Source organism: Grammomys surdaster, unplaced genomic scaffold (assembly GCF_004785775.1).
Source record: "Grammomys surdaster isolate TR1022 unplaced genomic scaffold, NIH_TR_1.0 257, whole genome shotgun sequence".
NCBI lineage: Eukaryota > Metazoa > Chordata > Mammalia > Rodentia > Muridae > Grammomys > Grammomys surdaster.
This window is the reverse complement of record NW_021604698.1, coordinates 5,155,568-5,175,117: the sequence shown is the minus strand read 5'-3', so window position 1 is coordinate 5,175,117 and position 19,550 is coordinate 5,155,568. Positions and strand designations below refer to the sequence as shown.

The window sequence follows — 19,550 nt, the reverse complement described above, 5'->3', positions numbered from 1 at the left end:
CATATGCATACATGTTCCTGCATGCACAGAAGTATTAGGAGGAAAAAAAAAAAAAAAGAAAGACTCACAACAAATTCAGGTTTTAACACTAAATGAACCAGGAGCTCACTCCTGGGCTCACTGCAGAGAAATTACATTCACTAAGGACTGTCAGAAGGACACGAAAAAGTCATATGCCTAGAAAATTTAATTTCCTTCCTTTTCTCTTCAAATTCAATGAAGTCTCATTGAATGAAAAAAAAAAAAAAGAAACCAAAGAGGAAGGACACGACTGCTGTTAGCATGGTGGGGGGGAAGGTTTACTGTAGATATGGCAGAGAGCATAGCCAGAGGCAGGAAGGAGAGGCCAGAGTGAACATGAGTCTGAGGAGATGGAAGAGGAGATGGGGGTGGTGGTGGAGGAGGGGACAGAGGAGAGAGAACAGGGGACAGGACACAGGAGAAAGGAGGGGGGAGGGGATAGGGGAGAAAGGGGACGGGGAGAGATGGGGGACAGGGGAGAGGAGAGAGAGGAGAGGGGAGGGAGTAGAGGGGAGGGGAGCTGCTAACCAAGAGGGGGAGCCTGAGCCAAGAACCTGGCCTAGACACTGGCATAGCCAAAATATTTGAGTTATATAGGGGCCAGAGGAGCTGTGGAAGGGAAGCCCAGGTCATACCTGAGTTAGAGAGTTCAGGGTAGGGGGTGGGTTATGCCAGCCAGGTGTGCACTGTACGTGGCAGAGATTGAGGAGTGCTGGGGCCAGCATCAGATTTAATTCTGTTAGTGGGCACCTCTGTTAGCCATTTGTCCTGAATTCGAGACCTAGCACTCATATGGTATACCTCACAATTGACAGCTTGAATTGATTAATCACGTAATTTCTACAGGAAAACTCTGAAGGTTTGTGACCTGTAGTTGGGTAGCTATGCATAAAAGATGTCTGCCTGGAGTGGTGCAGGGCACCTCAGGGGAGGGTTAAGAGAGAGCAGGTGAGTGGGGTGTCTCCTGAGAAGTGGCTGATGATTGAAGTTGAGGAACTGTCGGACCTGGGGCTATTGTTTGGAGATACTTTTATGATGAAAAATCATGATGTGACAATTCCTGTAACCATCACAAGGTTGGGCCTGCTCAGAAAGTTTGCTACTCCATGGCTCTGTGTGGAGATCACTTAGTTGGAAAGGAAGAACAGATGGAGCTGAGGCTCTGAGCCAGCATGAATCTTCCCTTGTGGTCACATGAGCAGGCTATTCATTGTCTGCATCTCAGTCCTCCTCTATAGATTAAAAGAGGCCAATGTCTACCTCCTGAGGTGTCAGAATAGGTGGTACTATTTACATGGTTTTATATCCAGAGGATGTTGAACAGACAGATGTTACTATCACAGACTCTTGAATAAAGTTGAAGGGCAGAGACTTGTGTGGTTGAGGCTTAGAATATCAGAACCCAAACATAAGAAACATTGAGTCTCTTATAACTTAAGACCTTATACACTCGAAAGCACATGTTGGTTTTGGTTGTCTTATCATCTTAGCTTCAGAAGAAGCCTTCAGCTTCTCACCTTTTCACGTAGCATTTCATACTGTGAAATGTTGGTGGTTAGCTTTGATTGTCAGCTTGACACAATCCGGAGTCAACTGGGAAGTCTCTATGAGGGACTGACTACATTGAGTGGGTCTATGGGCATGTCTATAAGGGATTCTCTTAAGGTATATGATGCTGGAAGACCCAGCTCACTGTGGGAAGCACCATTCCCTAGGCTGATGGTCCTGAACTGTGTGAGCGTGAAAAGCTTGACCTAAACACATAGTCTTCTGCTCTTGGCTGTGTGATGTGACTAGCTGTTTTAAGTTCTCGTGGCCTTGATTTTTCTCTGCTCTGTTGGATTATAACTTGGAATTATGTGACCTTCAAGCCTTTCTCTCCTAAGTTGCTTTTTTTGTCAGAATATTACAGTAACATGAATGGAGGTTGGGATCTCCATCCATACGAAAGAATGCAAATAGCAATACGAATTCTCTCAGGCAATGGGATTCATGGCTTTTCCATCCTGAACCAGTACAGGTGACTAGCAACCAAGAAACAAAGTGTTCCTTCACAGGTAATTTCACCTGTAAGGCAATTCCTTAGCTTGGTCTCCCAGGCCTTCATTAGAACGTGTTCATGGTGGTCCTAGTGGTTTGTTAGGAAGGTTTTCCAAAGGCTTCTTTGATAGTGACGAGTGCCCGGTGCAGCCACGGTAGCATTTTATAAACAGTTCCAGAGCACAACAGATGCTGCACACTGTACTTTATTTCTCTTCAGACAGACATGGGGAGTTAATGGCAATGTAACATTTTCTAACAACAGAAACAAAGTGCCATTATATGTAACGGTAGCCAACAGGAGACTTACTTTACCTTAACTATGCCAAGTACATTTATATATTTCTTGTATGTACAGTGCTGTAGGTATCAGCCACACCTAAAAGTATCAACCTTAAAAGCAGCCCATGGATAAAAGTATGAAAATCTTGATAACAAAGCTTTCAATACAAAACACTTATTTGTACATTACTTTACTTAGAAATAACCCCAATATAACTGAAGCCAAAGCAAAGCTTAGTTGAAAACCTAAGAAGATATTTTAACAAAGAACCTCCCTCTCCAAAGGAAAGTGTCTCCTAAAGGAAACTGAATCCGCCATCAATCCTTCAGATGTTATCTTGGAGGGGAGGATTTCCTGAAGGGAGCCAGCTGGAGGGCCCACTGCAGGTTCCCTAGTGGGAAGGTACAGGCATTGAGGCATAGCCACATGGCCGACACATTTAACATTCTCAGGATTTCTGATTAGCTAGCTTTTCCATCTTCCATGACTGTTTTTGTCTTTAGTCCTGGGCTTGGTGCACAGAACACTGGCTTTAGGTTCTTCTTCTTGGGTATCCAGGATGAAGTGCTCAGGAACCATCTGTCCTCTACCTGGTTTTCTTCATGCCCAGTGAGATGCACAGTGCACAGATGTCTACAGAGGATTGAATAATTCTCTGGCCGAGGCTAAAAGACAGCCACAATCGTTTACCTAATTCAGTCCCACAATGTTTTACTTAATCCAATCTTATCTAATTTTTTTCTACGTTGTGTATAATAAACAGTGAGAAACAGATGTCCCAACCAACTGGAAGGTTGTTGTTTAAATATCCCATTGGTTAAAATGTCAAACTTACTGTTTAAACACTCATTAGCCATATCCAACTTGAAACATATGCTATTGCATGACCATATTAAGCCAGACTTTGAACTATGTCAATGTCCCTGGAATCTAAATGTACCATAGAGCTTAAAAATGGTCTTGCAGAAGCAAGAATGCAGAAAGCCTTCAGACAAACATAACATTGACCCCCATAAAGGTCCCTCATCCCTCACAGTTTGAGTTTGCTGAAGACCTTCACACCCTGGTCCATCTGGGGAATGTTCTACTTGTTTAAGAATTCTTCCTCTCTCTCTCACCTCATAACAAATGTCCTCTGTCCTTATAATAATGGCATAGAAAAATCCCTGAAAGATTCAAATTGGGCAACAATACAGATCAGATTAGAGCCTTCATGGGCTTGACAATGTAGAACTGTATTTCTTAAAAAGTGTGTGACCATATTTGTCTGAGCTGCAATAGACACCGTAAAATAAGATCAGAATAGAACTTCAATGGCTCCCTCATTTCCTTAGACTGGCTTATATTTCAACCTTTTCCTGTTATTTTTTCCTGATAGGGTAGGTGTACATTTCTAACCATAAGTGATAAGGAAGTATAGAGACACCCACCACCTTCAAAGCACAGTTAAGAGTTGAAGCTTACCTCTATGAGTTGTTGTAGTCTAGGTTCGGTTACAAACACAGACTATTCACAATTCTGCCTATTCTATTCAGTGTGGGACTCTACACATGTGGGTACTACCCCCGTTATCTACATTCAGTCCTGATTATTATAATCCCTCTGGGTTTATGAGCACTTCCTAAACCCTGCTTCCCCCTTTCCTAGACACAGCAAGGCTCTTAGATGTAATAAGCAAGTATGTGCCCATGGAAAAAAAATGTAAGTATGAATAAAGACCACACCCCAACATGCAGAGACAAGCAAGCTGGGCAGGGTGGAGGGTTTTACTTGAACTACATGAAAGTGCTGCCTTAACTGTGGCTCTGGTGGAAATCTCAAGCCTGCACACAAGTTCAGCCCCTGAGGAATCACCAGGGATGAACCTCTCCGTTGCTCTCCATCTCTCTTTCAGAGCGCCCGGGTGAGCACTGGGGCTATGGAAGGCACTGGGCCGTTCTTCTCAACGGTTCTTTCTGAATCTCTCAGCCCACTTCTATGTCTGCTTGGTTTTGACTGATGGAGAGGAGATTTCAAAGCTTACAGAGGAGGTGAGATTCAGGGATGAAATCCTTCTCAAATATGAACTACATGCAGATGGCTCTCTGTTGCCCGACTGCAAAGTAATTGAGATTTTTTTTTTTAAAAAAAAAGGAGGAAGAAAAAGGCTAGTCAAGGCTTCTATATACACTCTTTGCCTCTAACATGTTTTTAACAAGAAAAAAAATGCACCACCAACTACTTTTAGAGCGAGTGCAGCCCCAATACTGTCCAGTGCTGGGGTCCAGTGACTGGGCGAATTTGCCATTCAAATCAGAAAACAAAATCCCACACCTGAAGGACTCCTATGAGCTTCTTCTTCTTCCTCTTCTTCTTCTTTGTTTTAATGTATATACATTTTTTTCAAATACTCTACAAATCTAAGTTCAAACAATAACAACAAAAACAAAAGAGAAACAGGTTTTATATTTAAAATGTCTGTGTTCTTCATCGTTACTTCAAAAAGCAGCTTGAAGGAGCCGGACACTTGGTGTGTACTGCAGACTCCTCCACTACAATGATCTTGGCAGGATAGCAGCACAGGGTTTGTTATTCCATATTCATCACGTGGAGAATGTAAACCGTTCACAGGATAATATTTTGCTTAAAAATTAGAATAACTTGAAAAGATCTGATCATCTTGTTCTCTGAGACCTACTGGGGAGGTCTGGCTTTCTCTCTCTCTCTCTCTCTCTCTCTCTCTCTCTCTCTCTCTCTCTCTCTCTCTTGCTCTCTCTCTCTCGCTCTCTCTCTCGCTCTCTCTTGCTCTCTCTGCACAGGGAGGCAGGACTGGGGGAGGCGGGATAAGAGGACTCCTGATACATCTATTCTCAACAGGCCACACAAAGCAACTCTCTGAAGGCCCAGCTGCCATAGCCAGACCCTAACTCTTTGCTCTGTTTCCCATCTGGATTTCTAACTGAATGAATGTCATGGGTTTAACCAAACATGCATGTAATCCTAGGTAACTTGAGTTAAATGCTGAATTGTCCAGGGACGAGTAAACCTTGAAGAAACAAGGTCAAGTGGGCAACGGCTATATCCATCTCGATGAACAATCCTAGGGTCTGTCAGGCAGAGGGGTAAGCCCCCACAGCGCAGTGGAGGGAGTGAGCCAACCCAGCTTCCTGAGCCCCTCGCATCTCTCTCAAGCTCTTCCCACCTTCTCTGAAATGCTTTTGAAGAATCAAGAGACAAATACCTCACATGGAAAAAGTATCTTTTCTTTTGTTTGTGTAACTAACAAACATTCTAGAGGTCATAACTAAATACAACTTAAACAATGCTGAGATGCATGGATTGTTTTCGAAAGCAGCTTTTGAAATATCAACCACAGTAATAAACATTGAATGAAGTACATTCCAACGTTAATACAGATGAATGGTATAGGGTGTGATAATGCCCCAAAGTTACTCCACAAATACCCCCATGCTAATTCTAAACTTGGGAAATCTCATTAGTTGGAGATTTCACTTCTTTTGTTATTCCTCTATAATTTCCCATCTTTTTTTTTTTCCTTTTGGCCCCAGGATGTACAGATAATCTCTACATTCCATACATACCTGAAACTTTTTATTCTCTCCCTCTGTCAGATTTTCAAATAAAACCAAACTACAAGATAATGGTTTGCATGTAAACCCATAGACATGGGTCATGGACTCCGAACCTCGCTTCACTGCTTCCTTAGGTTTTATGGCCAAAGTAACTTAAAGCCTTGCCTCAAGGTGGCAGAGCACTGCCAGTAGGTACCTGTGGCTGCCTAAGGGCCACGGGGGCGGGCTTCTTCTCTTGTGAGGTGGGGTCCCTGCCTTCACTACGCCCTCTGGTAGGACAGGCATTGAGCCTGCCTTCTCCTCTCTACAGTGGCAAGTGTCTTAGGAGGAGTGACTCTCCTGCTCCAGACAGGCCCAGCCTGGAGGGCCTGAGGGTAGCAGGCCCCAGTAAGGAAGTCTCAATATTGCTCTTTCTTACTGGGCAAGTCTGATCTCTGAGAGCTTCCAGACAGGGAGAGACCAGCTGCTCCGTTCCAAACCCGGTGCGCAGGCTGGTGAGGGCCACGCTCAGGGCAGGCTGCCCAGGCCAAGTTGCTGAGCCACAGGGAGGTTCTGCAGATGACGGTCTCGGTAAAGCAGGCACTTGTGGCTGCCTGAAGCGCTAGGCCATCCCATTCTTCCTGATGCCGAAGAAGTCGTCCCGCATCCACTTCCTGGAACCCAGAAGCCTCTGTTTCCTCCTCAGACAGGATGAGTATTGGAGGAGGAGTGTGTGTATCTAAAATATATGATTATGTACAGTCAGGGCTTAAGGTACTGGATGATATTGTATAAACTGCTAAAATGCTTCTCGGCACAATTGGTAGCTTAAAAAAATAATTTCCTATGGATTAAGGGCATTTTCCCATCACTGTCTTTCAGTAGGGAAGTCTCAGTGGGTACCAAGTCCATCTGGAGTTTCCAGTCTTTGTCCTCTGACTGGATATGTACCATGTGAGTCACATACAAAAGTCCTCTCTCCAGTCCAAGGAAGACCAGGCTTTCTTGTAGGCACCTGCCCCTTCCAGCATCCTGGCCCCCAGGGCCAGTGGACAGAGATGACATTGAAGCCTTCTCCACAGCTTCTAGCAGCCAGACTACAGGCTTCCCCAGCAGTCACGGTCCTGCGCCATTTGCTCTTTAGATGGTGGGCCAGTCTGGCCAATATGGAAAACAGATCCATGACCACAGGCACAGGCCAGCAGGTGGAGCCACACATGCTTCTTGGCAATTCCTGGTAGGGTTTTCAAAGCCTGGAATTTCAATGGAACTGTCTTAAATAAATAAATCTTTTTTTCCCTAAATAATGTAAAAAATAAATGATATTTCCCTTTGGCAGTTAATAGCTGATTCGACCATTTGCCTGAATATGTGGTGTGGTGTGTGTGTGTGTGTGTGTGTGTGTGTGTGTGTGTATACTCTGCTTTAAAAAAAAGATTGCAACTTTGTTTCCTGGTACATCATTGATAATGCATATAATTTCTACTGCTTTTGTGAACCTTTTGCATATTTGTTTGGGGTGGGTCTGTTGGCCTCACTTGTGGCCCAGGTATGCCCCCAGAGTGATGCAGGCCCCCACCAGGGCCAGGCTGAGCAGGGTCTTCAGAGACAGCCAGGAGAAATCAAACAGAGGCCGCATGCTGGGGCCATATAGTTCCACAAAGGCATCCTGCAGAGGGAGAGAGAAAGAATGACAAAGAAAGAACATTAGCCACCAAGAGATCTCAGGAGCCCTCCCCACCAGCAGGGCAGAGGCCCTCCCCACCAGCAGGACAGAGGCTCTCCCCACCAGCAGGGCAGAGGCTCTCCCCACCAGCAGGGCAGAGGCAGGGCACCAAGTGCCCCAGCATGCCAGGTAACTTCAGACATCAGGGGGGAATGCAAACCTACTCTTTGGAGGCAATGACATAAAGTGAACTAGAAGTTCTTACTGTACAAAGTACGTGTGAAACAGGGCTCACCCCAAGTAATATCATGGAAGGCAATGGACAGGAAAGTGTTCAGGCTAACTCAGTAAAGACAAGGGAAAATTGGCAGCTTTGCAATTTTTTTTGCTTGCATAGCCATTCATAAAAACAATAAAGCATAGTTCAGGCAATGTCTCTCACACATCTTTTTTATTGTGTGCTTGTTGTATCCTAAGGACTGTACTAGACACCTAACGTACATTATCTTATTTTCATATCAATCTTACAAGATCATTTTAGTTCTTCTTGTTCAGAAGATGGCAACCTTACCTGCCGGTTGTAACAGACTGTCAGTCACAGGGCAGTTGTGAGGGAGTGAGAAGGACTAGGTATAACTGTCCAGATTGCAGGCTACAGTTTTGATAGAGAGTCAGTCGAGCTTACTTGTAAGAATTCAGAGTAGGGGGTAGTTAGGGGTTGAGGAATGTGTGCACGAAGTGGTAGAGCCGGGATTTGAACCTAGATCCAAGCCAATGTCCTCTGCTCTGCCCTCTCTGGCACTGGGATTCTGGCTAGGTGCTACCACACCTAGCTTTTCACACAATGCAGGGAATTAAAAGCATATCTTTTATACTGGGCATAAAAGTGCTGGGCAATGGTGACACACGCCTTTAATCCCAGCACTTGGGAGGCAGAGGCAGGTGAATTTCTGAGTTCGAGGCCAGCCTGGACTACATAGTGAGTTCCAGGACAGCTAGGGTTACACAGAGAAACCCTGTCTCAAAAAACAAAACAACAACAACAACAATAACAACAACAACAAAAGCCTATCTTTATACTTGCAAAGTAACTGCTTTACCAGAGGAGCCATTTCCTCAGCCCTTACGTTGTTTTGAGTTTGGCCTACTTTCTCCACATGCTTATTAATCTATTCCGTCTACATGTAATTGCCTCTGAGGATCCTGAAGTAATCTTAAAGGGGAGGCTGAAAGCGTGACTAAAGGAGCCGCCCGCGCGTTGCTAAATATCTATTGACGCGGCTATTTTTCATGAGTGCATAGTATCCTGTACTGGATCCTTTAAGCGACATTTTGTCTCACGCTGAATTATAACAATACTATGATATTCTTTTGTGCATCGGGTGTATAGGCACTCATTTCTAAAGGAATAAGTTCCCAGAACTTTACTGACAATGCATTGACGTTGTGATCAATAGTTATGAAGGGGTTGTGCCGAACTGCCCTTGTTCGCTCATGGCAGCCTTCTGACCAAAAGCACTATCTGCAGAGTGGCCATGGTTTAAGGCCGTGGTTCATATGAAGGACCATCTTGGCCCCCAGGGATGTTTGAAAATATCTGATCCTCATTATTTGAGGCGAATGAGTTGTTGGCTGCAGTGGGTAGCTATCAGGGGTGTCACCATCCCATAAGGCCTGGGCAACTTCTACTAGGAAGGATGACTCAGATCCAGATACCAAATGGCCCGCAGACTGAGAAGGTCTACTTTACAGGACACAGTTAAAACCGAGGGTCACAGAAGAACAAACAGCCCAAGTGAACATCAATGATGTTGGCCACATTAGCAACGGACAGACAGAGTGGCTGACCCCAAGCAAATGTTGGGTAGCTCTGGTGGGGCTAGATTAACTCTTACCAGGAGGGGGCGCAGATGATTTCTTTTATGTTCCTATTGTTGGGGATGTCTAAAATTGAGTTCCAGAAAAGATGGCAAAGGGTACAAGTGAAATATGTGCACAGATCTCTCAGGCAGAGATCAGGTTCCACCCTGATGATTCCTGAAAAAGTATCCTTCCCCGTACACGGGCAGGGACCACCTGACAGGTAGAGGTAGCAGAAAGACAGCTGCCACATCTGGTGGTCACCTCCCATCTTTTTCATAGCCAAGAGTGTGTGGGCCCCTAAAGGCCCAGTCAATGATATCCTAGTTCTTCAGGGCATCTTTGATCCTGGGCTGTTTATAATTCAGCTTTCCACTGAGAGAGTCAGGCTGTTCCTTGAATTCCTTCAGTTCTCTGTGGCAAAATCTAAAACAAATTAAGCCATTGGTCATGTGACCTTTCCAGTCATCCTGAGAAAGTGGCAGAAGCAGAGACAACTCTGGGGATGGGGAGCATAGTTTCTTCCCAGGTTGCTTAGTACATAGAGCTAGGGGACTGAAAAAATGTCTCCCCTTGACACCTCCCTTCCTGGAGCTGGGTGATTCCTTCATGCTTTCACCCCTTCTCCTCACTAACAGTCTCAGTCAGCATCCCAAGGGCCATTTTCCAAGTGTATTGTAAAGAAAAACAGCTTTCTGAGAGTCAGGTGAGCTAACTTACTACCTCCTGGCTAAAAGAATGGGAGTGGAGCTTTGAAACCCCGAGGGTCTAGAAAGGCCTCTGAACTTGCTGAAGGATCTGGGTGATCCTCTGCTCTGAAAATTTATCAATTTGTGGCCTTAAGCAAATTATTCGACCCTGAACCTTATTTTATCCCCATGGTTGTACAATCAGGAGCTGTGAAGAGTAGCATACAATCCTTGAATTCATCTGTGTGGTCCCGCAGGGAGCAAACACAGTGATAGCCACATGTGCTGTTGTCTGCCCTCCGCAGTGATAACCATGTGTCCTGTTGTCTGCCCTCCGGCTTTCCCTATGGTAGCTCTGCACAGCTCCACCTGTCTGTGCCTTCTCTGGTAATGCCCATTTGCTTCTGCACAGAAGCTGCTGTCCAGCTCCCTAGTGGGGCAGCTTTAGTTCTGAAGACAGAAGTGGGAGTAGCCATGTCTGCTTGTGCAGTGTAGATGACTACATTGGTTTGTAGGACGGGGCGGTGGTGAATCATTTAATCCCTGCAGTTTACACAAGACCCCAAAGCCCTGCCCTCTGTAATTCCAAAGTGCAAAGGGACCTTGTGGGCTTGGAACCGAACCTTTGGTCCGTGGAGCAGGTGTCTGTCACCCACTAGCCATTTGGCAAACACACATCAGTGGAATAAGCCGATTTCTTTCATTATACAGCAGGACTTCCAAATTCAATCTAACGGACATCTTTAAGAGAAAGAACTTGGGAAGGCCAAAGAAAGACCAAGTTAAAGAAAACTCGATGTTCTTTGCAACCACCTCCAGATCCTTCCCATAGGAAGGAGGCTCAGCCAGCTCGCAAGGGCCCCACACATCATCCACTTGCTAGGCAGCTTCTATGCTGCTCAACTGCTAAGCGTGTCGTCACTTCCTCCTTCATTCCCTGTGGCCCTCCACGAGGCAGGTATCCGGGATATTTGACCACTTGCCCTCCATCAGAGAGACCTGGAGTATCTCACCCACACTAGAAAGACACACTTATAAAATGTTCTCCACAAGTAAATGCCCAACAATCTAGGTCACCGAAGTCTTTGTTACGTAGAACAGGGCTATCTCTGGACACTCAGGTAGACACGCAGAAGCTTGGTGCTTCTGAATGGTAGGAGACATGTGACTCACTTCCAACATTGTCTGTTTGCTGATATTTAACTGCTGTTCAAGTGGATGCCAGTGAGAGAAGGAGTAAAGAAAGGCAGCAGCAAGAGCACAAGTAGTGCCCGGAAGTGTTCCCTGAGGACAAGGAAGCTGAGATTGTCTTGACATCAGGTTTGGCTCTGAGCAAAAGCAGAAGCATGCACTCACAAGGAAGTGAGGGCTTTTTTTCTACCTGAGCGAAGCAGCTGGTGAGGAAGTGACTCCATTTCCTTCTTCTCATTTGGCTGAGCAGGATTTCCTCTGCAGCCACATGTGCTAAGTGGACCCTGAGGGTTCCCTCTGCAGAAAAGGCTAGCTTTGTCAGTGGCTTGCTTGAATCTGTTCCCTGTGACTTTTGCTTCTTAGGCCTTCCCTATTCTCCCAAAGTACTGATTTCAGGTCTGAGGGAAAAGGAAAGGAAAAAACAACGTGTGAACATGGAGCTGAAGGGCACACAGCTGCCTGGCCTCGGCTGGGGAGGAACACACTGGAGAGGCATGAGAAGTGTCACTCTTCTTCCTCAGAGTCTCCACTGCCCAGTCAATGTGGCTCAATCTTGGAGAGGCTCTGGGCCCAGAAGGCAGGACTCTTTGAAGTATAGGCCGAAGACATGCATACAACGAAACCTAATCTAAGCATCATTTGGTTGTAACTTGAAACCTGCTGGACAAATGACAGGAGACGAGAAGCCCAAACACAACAACGATAAAACTTGCCTGCCTGTAATGGCTTGGGCCAGAGATGTTTGGGGTATATTTTGCTATGAAAATTTAGGTAGGATGCAAATGAACTGGTGGGTCTCAGGAGCCAAAGCGGGTGTAAGATGGGAAACGTGAAGAGTACCTCTTTTCTTGAGCAGAACAGTTTGAAAGTCATTTGCAAAGGTATCTGTGCCAGAAGGCTGGTCAAAGGGTACTCAGGTCAAAGAGTACTCAGACATATCCAGCCACCTCAGGAGTCTCACACCCAGAGATGGCCAAAGCCCCCCGGGCAGGAACTTGAAGGGTTCCTTGGCTCACCCACCACTTGACGAGCCTGGGTGAGATATGAGCTGGCAGAAGCACAGATGTGAGCTGCTGATGTGCACCAGCTATGCAAACCCTGAAGGGAGGCAGCCCATCCACCTGTGGTTCAGGTCCCTCCTGCACAGGGAGGTCTGAAAGGCACACACAGAACTGGGTATAAGGTAACAGCTATGACTTTCCACTCACCAGGTTCATGACAAAAGAGACTGATTTATACCCAGCCTTGGCATCTCACCATCAGCCTGCTTGTTCATTTTGACACCAAACACGATTTTGTGGAAGGCACAAAAGAGCCTTTAAATATGATCTGTCTCTATTGCATAACTTCTTGGTAATATTCTAAAAATGCATGGTAGCTTTAACGGGCATGAGTTTTCTCAGTCTGCTGAAAGCTTCTGGTGCATGTAGGCCCACTGATCCTGCAGGGTCTTGGTCAGGAGACTTACAGCACACAGCAGAGGCTCAGTGGGAGGTACTGGTTTCAGCTGTCTTGTTGGTGTGCTACCTTACTTGACTAGAAGAGACGATGGATTTCTCTGGATTCGTGAGTTGAGGATGCTGTCCCCCATGATGGGGAAGGCAGGGTAGCAGCAAGCAGCTGCTTGCTAAAGCCTGGCAGAGCAGGAAGCACAGCTGACTTCAGGGAGTGGGCTGGGTTAGAACTTTGGAGGCTCAACCCCACTCCTGATAAGCCCCACCTCTTAAAGGTTCTACGACCTCCCAAAACAGCACCACCCACTGGAGACAAAGTGCTCAAACAGATGAGTTTGTGGAGGGTGTTTTACATTTAAACCAGAGTAACCTTTTTCTGAGGGGGTTCCACCCACTCTGCCCTCAGTAACCTATGTCCTAGAACTGTGGCCCCAGAGAAGGCACTCTCTCCATTGGCCAGAGCCCTTCCTGGAATGTGATCATCTGTAGCTCTGGATTTACAACGTGTTATTATTTGGGGGAGAATATCAGTTTATGTTATTGAACTATTTAAGAAAGTATGATGTGTATGGATCTTACTACAATTAGGTCATAGAAAGATAGCCAGCCAAGCTGAAAAATAGGCAAAGACTTTGAATGGACGCTCCACCGAATGACCCTGATGTGACCAATAAGAACATGAAAATATACTCAAGATTATTAGTTGTTAGGGAACTGCCATGGAAACTACAAGGAGCTGGCACTTCAGAACTCCTCAGATGGCTGTAATTCTTAAAACGGACAGTGACAAGTGTTGATGAGGGTGTAGAGTATTGGAATCGTAACACAGTGGTGTTAGGAATATAAAAGGCTGTAGCCGCAGAAGAAGAGTTTGATGGCTCTTTAAACAGTTACACTGAGCTACTGCATTGACCGAGAGTTTAGTATATAATCAATATAATTGAAAGCATATGCTCATATAAAAACTGTACATGAATATTCACGAATATTCATGTCAGCATTATTTGAAATAGCCAAGGAGAAGAAATAATCCAGCTATCTGCTAACTGATAAACAGACAAAATATGATGTGGCCATACAGTGCAATATTATTTATCCATAAAAGGAGTGAGGCTCTGCTATGCACTATATGCTGGGTGAACCTTGAAGCAAAAGCTAAACATGAAAGGCCTGACATTAAATGCAGTACAATTCCTCTTACAGGAAATGTCCCAACGAGGTGCATTTTAGAGACAGAAATCAGATGAATGGTTGTCAGGAGTTGGGGAGGGGAGGGCTATGGAGTAACTGTCAATGTGTACAGATTGATAAAAAATGTGTTCTGAAATTAGTGTAATAATACTTGTAAAGCCTTTTGAATATTCATAAAAAACAATGAATTGATCATAGCAAGTGGAATTTCATGGCATATGAACTAAATTTAAAAAACTATATTTCTTACAATCCATGAGGGGGATGGTTAACAATTTTACACCATATGGAATTGGGCAGAACGTCTGGCTCTGTAACTCTTCACGCAGTGGTTTGTGGACTAGGGAGACTCCTTTCATTCTGACTGTCTCGCCCACTGTTATCCACGAAAACTGTAGTAGGATGGTTCATTCAGCAGACTTGTTCTGGGTGAGGATTCAGGCCAGATGAGCATTCCCTACTATGAGGTAAGAGGCTCATATCTGTGTGGGCCTTACGTTTCCTTCCTCTACAAACTGTTGCACTATCTGGGGCATGCATGGTCAAGGTCGTCTCTGTTTCTCACGCATCCTTGGGGCTTGGGATATGCTGGTGCATGTCAGAATACATGTTAGTATAATGGTGCATGTGGTAACCTTCAGATTCCTCAAAGAGTGGTTCATCTGCATTGCACTCTGTTTCCACAGGGCCCTGCTGGCCTCAGAGTTCCCTAGGCTCAGGCCCCACTGTCAGGGCCTCTGATCGTTTGGGGAGGGAGAAGGTCCCGTGTCTCTGATGTTTCTCTGAGCTCTTCCCCAGCCTCCCCATACTGTTTCTATATGGCACCTAACGTACCATTCCTTTGTTTTCAAGAGACAGGGGTCTTACTATGCTACATAGATCGGTCTCAAGTCGGGTCAAGTGGTCCTCCCACCCCAGTACCCCAAATAGCTGTGACCACAGGCATTCACTACTGTGCCTGGCCTTCATGCTAATTTTAATTAGTGTGCCCAATTTAAGGCAGAGTGCCTCAGATTGGGAGAAAAGTGTGAAGCTCTGTTTGTCCTGGGGGCCACATGGGATTCTCCATACCTCATGAGCAGGTTAGCATTTAGACAGACCCACCACTGTCTTTCTCGGGATCTGTGGCTACTGTGTGGTCACTCACCTCCTTGTCATCATCCCACCTGCCCCAGTGTCCACCCTTGCATATGAGTGTGACCATAAGCATTGACACTCCACAGGACCAATGGCAGCTGGGAACCCTCACCCTGTAGGTCATTCCTTGGGCCATACACACAGTGCCCCACTGTGCCTGCCATGTGGTCTGTGAACACGTGGCACGGCCCAGCTTGTCACTGCAAGAGTTAATTCATGAAAATATGCCAAAAATGGGAACTGAAAGCACATGCTTATGAAGTTCTGCAGCTTGGCCTAATCGCTGTCATCAGTATACCGCTGCTGGGGGGCAGGGAAGAGAGGGGCTCTTCATTGATTAAACAGGGAGGACCAGACCTGGGAGCCAAATGTTTGATTTTTTCACTTGTTTAAATCAGCAAGTGTTGACTGAGGCTGGTGGGAGGAGGTACAAAGAACCCGAGTTTCCTAATGGGGATTTGCTGAAAATGAGTTCAACCCTGGAATGGGATACGTTCCAGTAAGGAGCTTAAAGGAGAAGCTAGTCCCATAGGAGACGTCTGCTGGGCACTGGCAGCTCTCAGCCACGCCTGGCCTGGCAAGTGCCTCTTAAGACTGGGTGTCTTTTCTGGAAGTTCCATGCCATATTGGCTCCAGAATGCTTTCCTGGAAGACCTACAGCACCCAAAGCATAGACCAGCTGTGGCCTCCATAGGGTGGGTTCTTCCTACAGTTTTTGGTCTGGGACAAATAAGTCTCATACTCTACTGAAAGCTCACAGCCTACTAATAGCCCACTCCAAAGTACCCCTAAGACATAACCAGTCTCAACCTGCTCTCAGCCCCCTACTCTGCAGCTCACGGAACCATTCATTCTGTAACAGTCAAAATGACTGAGATGGCCCATAGAAGAGGTTTTTATCCACGCCATCAATCCAGCCAACAGTAAAAAGAAAGGTGATTACGTCTTCTCTGTCTCAGGCAGGAGCTGATCCATGGTGGTAAACTCAGTATGCTCTATGTGGGTGCGCTCAGGAAAATCTGCTTTTGTTTTGTAGTTTATGACTTAGCTCGGTTCACCTGGAAAGACTCAGCATGAATAAAACCAGATGCATTTCAAGGCACACTGGCTGGCTCTCTGACAAGCCTCTTCCTTCCTCAGATGGTCTTCCCGAGGCCAGAAAAGACAGCCCGCTCTAACGCAAGGAAAAGGCAAAGTCTCTGTCACTGACAACAGCTGTGAGTAATGGAGCACGTGAACGCTGCGCAGGGTCAAGGCTAGAGTTCTGGATTCAACCTCGTTAACACAGGGATGAGATGGCTGGTGTGGCCATTTACAGAGCAGATCTTTGTCAGTGTGCAGTCTCTTGTCAGAACTAGATGGCCATATATGGAGAGGGGTAGAGATGGATGGAGGAAAGGGGAGGGGAGAAAGATGGATGGGTGGCTGAAATTGTCTCCATCAGCAGAACCTCTAGGGCATGTTGACAGCTGACTGACCTAAGGCCACTCTCCTGCAGGGAAGTGAGTCTGCTGTGGATGAGTGAAGTCAGGGTACCACGTGGGTCCACCCACTGTCCAAAGTCCACCAGTGTGTGACGGGTGCTCTGGGGTACTCACTAGAGTGATCCTTCCTATTGTCTTGTAGCTTGTAGCATGAAGCCTGCGCAATGCCTACAGAAGGTCTGTATGTATTTGCTGATTAGACTAAAATCAGAGTTGAGTCATGTCTCTAGGCCTATGTGCACCAGTGATCCCTCAGTCAGAAGTTCTTGAGCTGGATTGCCATGCCAGTTGTCAACACCCGAGTCTCTACTTGAGACTTTCCAGTAACCCCATCTACTGAAACCGTGATGCTGGACTGCTAAGTGCTAGCCAGTGAAACAATATCACTAACTGCCTTTGTGCACAGCACTGTATTAGTACTGGAGGGGATGCCAGTGACCATGGCTTTGTGTGATGGTGAACTCTACAGCAATGCTGCACTCATTACACAGATCACGTCTTCCACACATGCCCATGAAAGAGTGCTTCGCCCTAAAGGCATCGGCAGTTCAGGTTTGGGTAGGTGAAGGTGTTAGTGGGGGGACACTAGGTCTAACAAATTGTTATTTTTAGTGAGGAGCACCTTGGCTGATTTCATATCTACGTACCACATAGTTTTTCACAAGAAAATTGGTGTAAACTTTGGAAGTTCCTATTTCGTGGATGCTTTCTGCAGAGCAAAGAAGCCTGGCTCTGCTCTCTTTGATCTATCTTTGGAATCTGAGTCAAGCAACCCAGAGGGAGTCAGAGCACGTACCAAAGCATTTATCTAGTGTCTACTTCTGGCCAGACACTAAATCTGAGATGCAGAGTGAGAACTAACTACTGTGCCAGGCCCCAGAGTGTAGCTTTATAAACAACAGGACACAAGAGACTGAGATCAGAAAGGTCCCTCAGCTTGGCCCAGGTTACAGTGAGATTTGAATCTAAGGCCGCACAAGCCCTACAGATGTGCTTCTTCAGCTACCTTGTGTTTCCCCTGTTGGAGAGAAAAAATATGTATAAGAGCCAGTCCTTTGGGGATGCATGAAAAATGAAGCTAGGAAGCTAGAGGGGCTTGGGACTGGAGAGGGAGAGCAGAATGAATGCATCAAGAGGCTTTAAGGTGAGCTGGGGGGGGGGGGAGCGTGCATAGGAGGTGAAGGACCCACACCTTAAGGATTACAAAGAGAGCTGGGTAAGTAACTCAGTGCTAGCTTTGCCTAGCACGCATGAGGCCCTCAGTTCAATCCCTAGTACTGAAGGAGAAAAGCCAAGTAGAGAAAGCTGAGGACGTTCAGGGCATGGAATCAACTCAAGGGTTTGTGAGTGTCCCGAGGCAGGTCCCAAAGACAGCCAGCTGGTGTCCGCAGCCAAGCAGGCATGAATCATCCCTCGAGGCTGCATTATCAGAGAAAGGACCCTGTGACCACGGGAAACCACAAGTCACGGGGCCTCCCATGCACACTGCAGAACTAGATCCCACGGGAATGTGTGGGGCGCACTCTGGATTCCTCTGAGCCTGTGGTCTGGCCCTGTTGGCTCATACCACGCGTCACCTTGCACCTCAAGAGTGTTTACATTGATAGAGACTCCGATCCCAAAGGAGAAACTCTTTCCATATAATCCAGGGAAAGCCCTCCCACTACAGAGCTGCTTTACAGGGAATTCTGGAATGTGAAGGAGAACAAAATTTCCCTGAGTCACAAAAACAAATCCACCTGAGACTTGGTTAGAATATTAAAACAGCTGGCCTCAGAGCCTGTGAGGTGAGAACTGGGTTTTATTCCTTTCTGGGGATCTGTTCAGCTGTTCTGCGGAATCAAAAAGAGTCATGCCCACAGTGTAAGGAACCAGGGACGATTTCCCATACTATAAGGCTCAAGGGAGGCATGCAGAGGGCTGCCCCAGCCAGCAGCCCTCGTTCTGGAGATGCAGCCTCACGATGAGGAAGTCTGCTCTGCTGAAATGCCCCTCTGTATTTATTGCTATGCAAAGGTCTTTCAATCCCTAAGACCCTATGCATACAGCCTTTCACAAGACCCTGCCTGTACTCACGGATCACCCTCTAGGTTTGTTTCCGAAAGGCTGGAGTTTTGTGGAGCCAGTTCCGTGACTCAAGCGGCAAGATCCAATGAGCCATCTCTGGAGTTGCATGTGTGTTGGAACATGTTCAGCAGAAATTCTCCAGTGCACTCAAATGAGGAGAAAAATGGGACACTGAGTTTGGGGCCAGCACATACTGGTATGAAGACAGTGGCTATTATTCTCACTCTACCTCTGAATGGGGAGCTGGGGGGGTGAACCCCACTCTGTGAGCTGTACCCCTAGATGGGGATAGGGAGACACAGTAGAGGCTAGATGAAAAGACCCAAGCGGGCCCTCGGAGGCCTCCAGATTGGCCTTCCCAGGCTCGGCCAGCACTCAGATGGGATACAGCTTTTACACTACATGTTTCTCCACTCCGTCCCTCTTCAATCTCCTCCTCTGACTGCATTTTGCCTTGTTTTTCCATCCCATCCTTGAATCGAATTTTAAACAAAAGTTTGTTTCTCTATTTTGATTTTTTTCACCTATTTTCTATTTGGATGTGCTCTGACATTAGCAGGTAGCCATTCTCCACCTCTTCTCATTTAAAAGAATAAAATACTGGCTGTTTGGTACAAATAAGATCTCTTTAGACCCAAGAAATGCTGAGTCCTACCTTCCTGGGATGCTAGCCTTCTTCTGGATAAGAGGACCCTGGCAATGGGTCCTCTTTGAACTTGGACTGTGCTGGATGCCTCCCTCTCCTGACAGCCTGGAAAACGGTGTCATGTAAGGCATGTACTGCTAAGCGTTACGGATGCCAGCTGACAGCGCAAGTCTGACATTACGGTGAGCCTGTGAACCAGGCTCAGTCAGCCAGAGGCTGATTCTACAGCTACCTTCAGCCTTTACAGAGTTAAATATTGGTACTGTAATT

At 46.3% G+C, this 19,550-nt stretch overlaps 1 protein-coding gene across 1 annotated transcript in view; it reads right to left on the bottom strand.

Moving 5' to 3' along the window:
* Positions 1 to 2,251: 2,251 nt before the first annotated feature.
* Bcl2 (BCL2 apoptosis regulator) overlaps positions 2,252 to 19,550 on the bottom strand; it is a 173,583-nt gene continuing 156,284 nt past the window's right edge. The window contains exon 3 of the mRNA XM_028775605.1: positions 2,252 to 7,564. Coding sequence (XP_028631438.1) covers positions 7,430 to 7,564 — 135 coding nt within the window. The 3' untranslated portion in view covers positions 2,252 to 7,429. The remainder of the gene's footprint in view (positions 7,565 to 19,550) is intronic.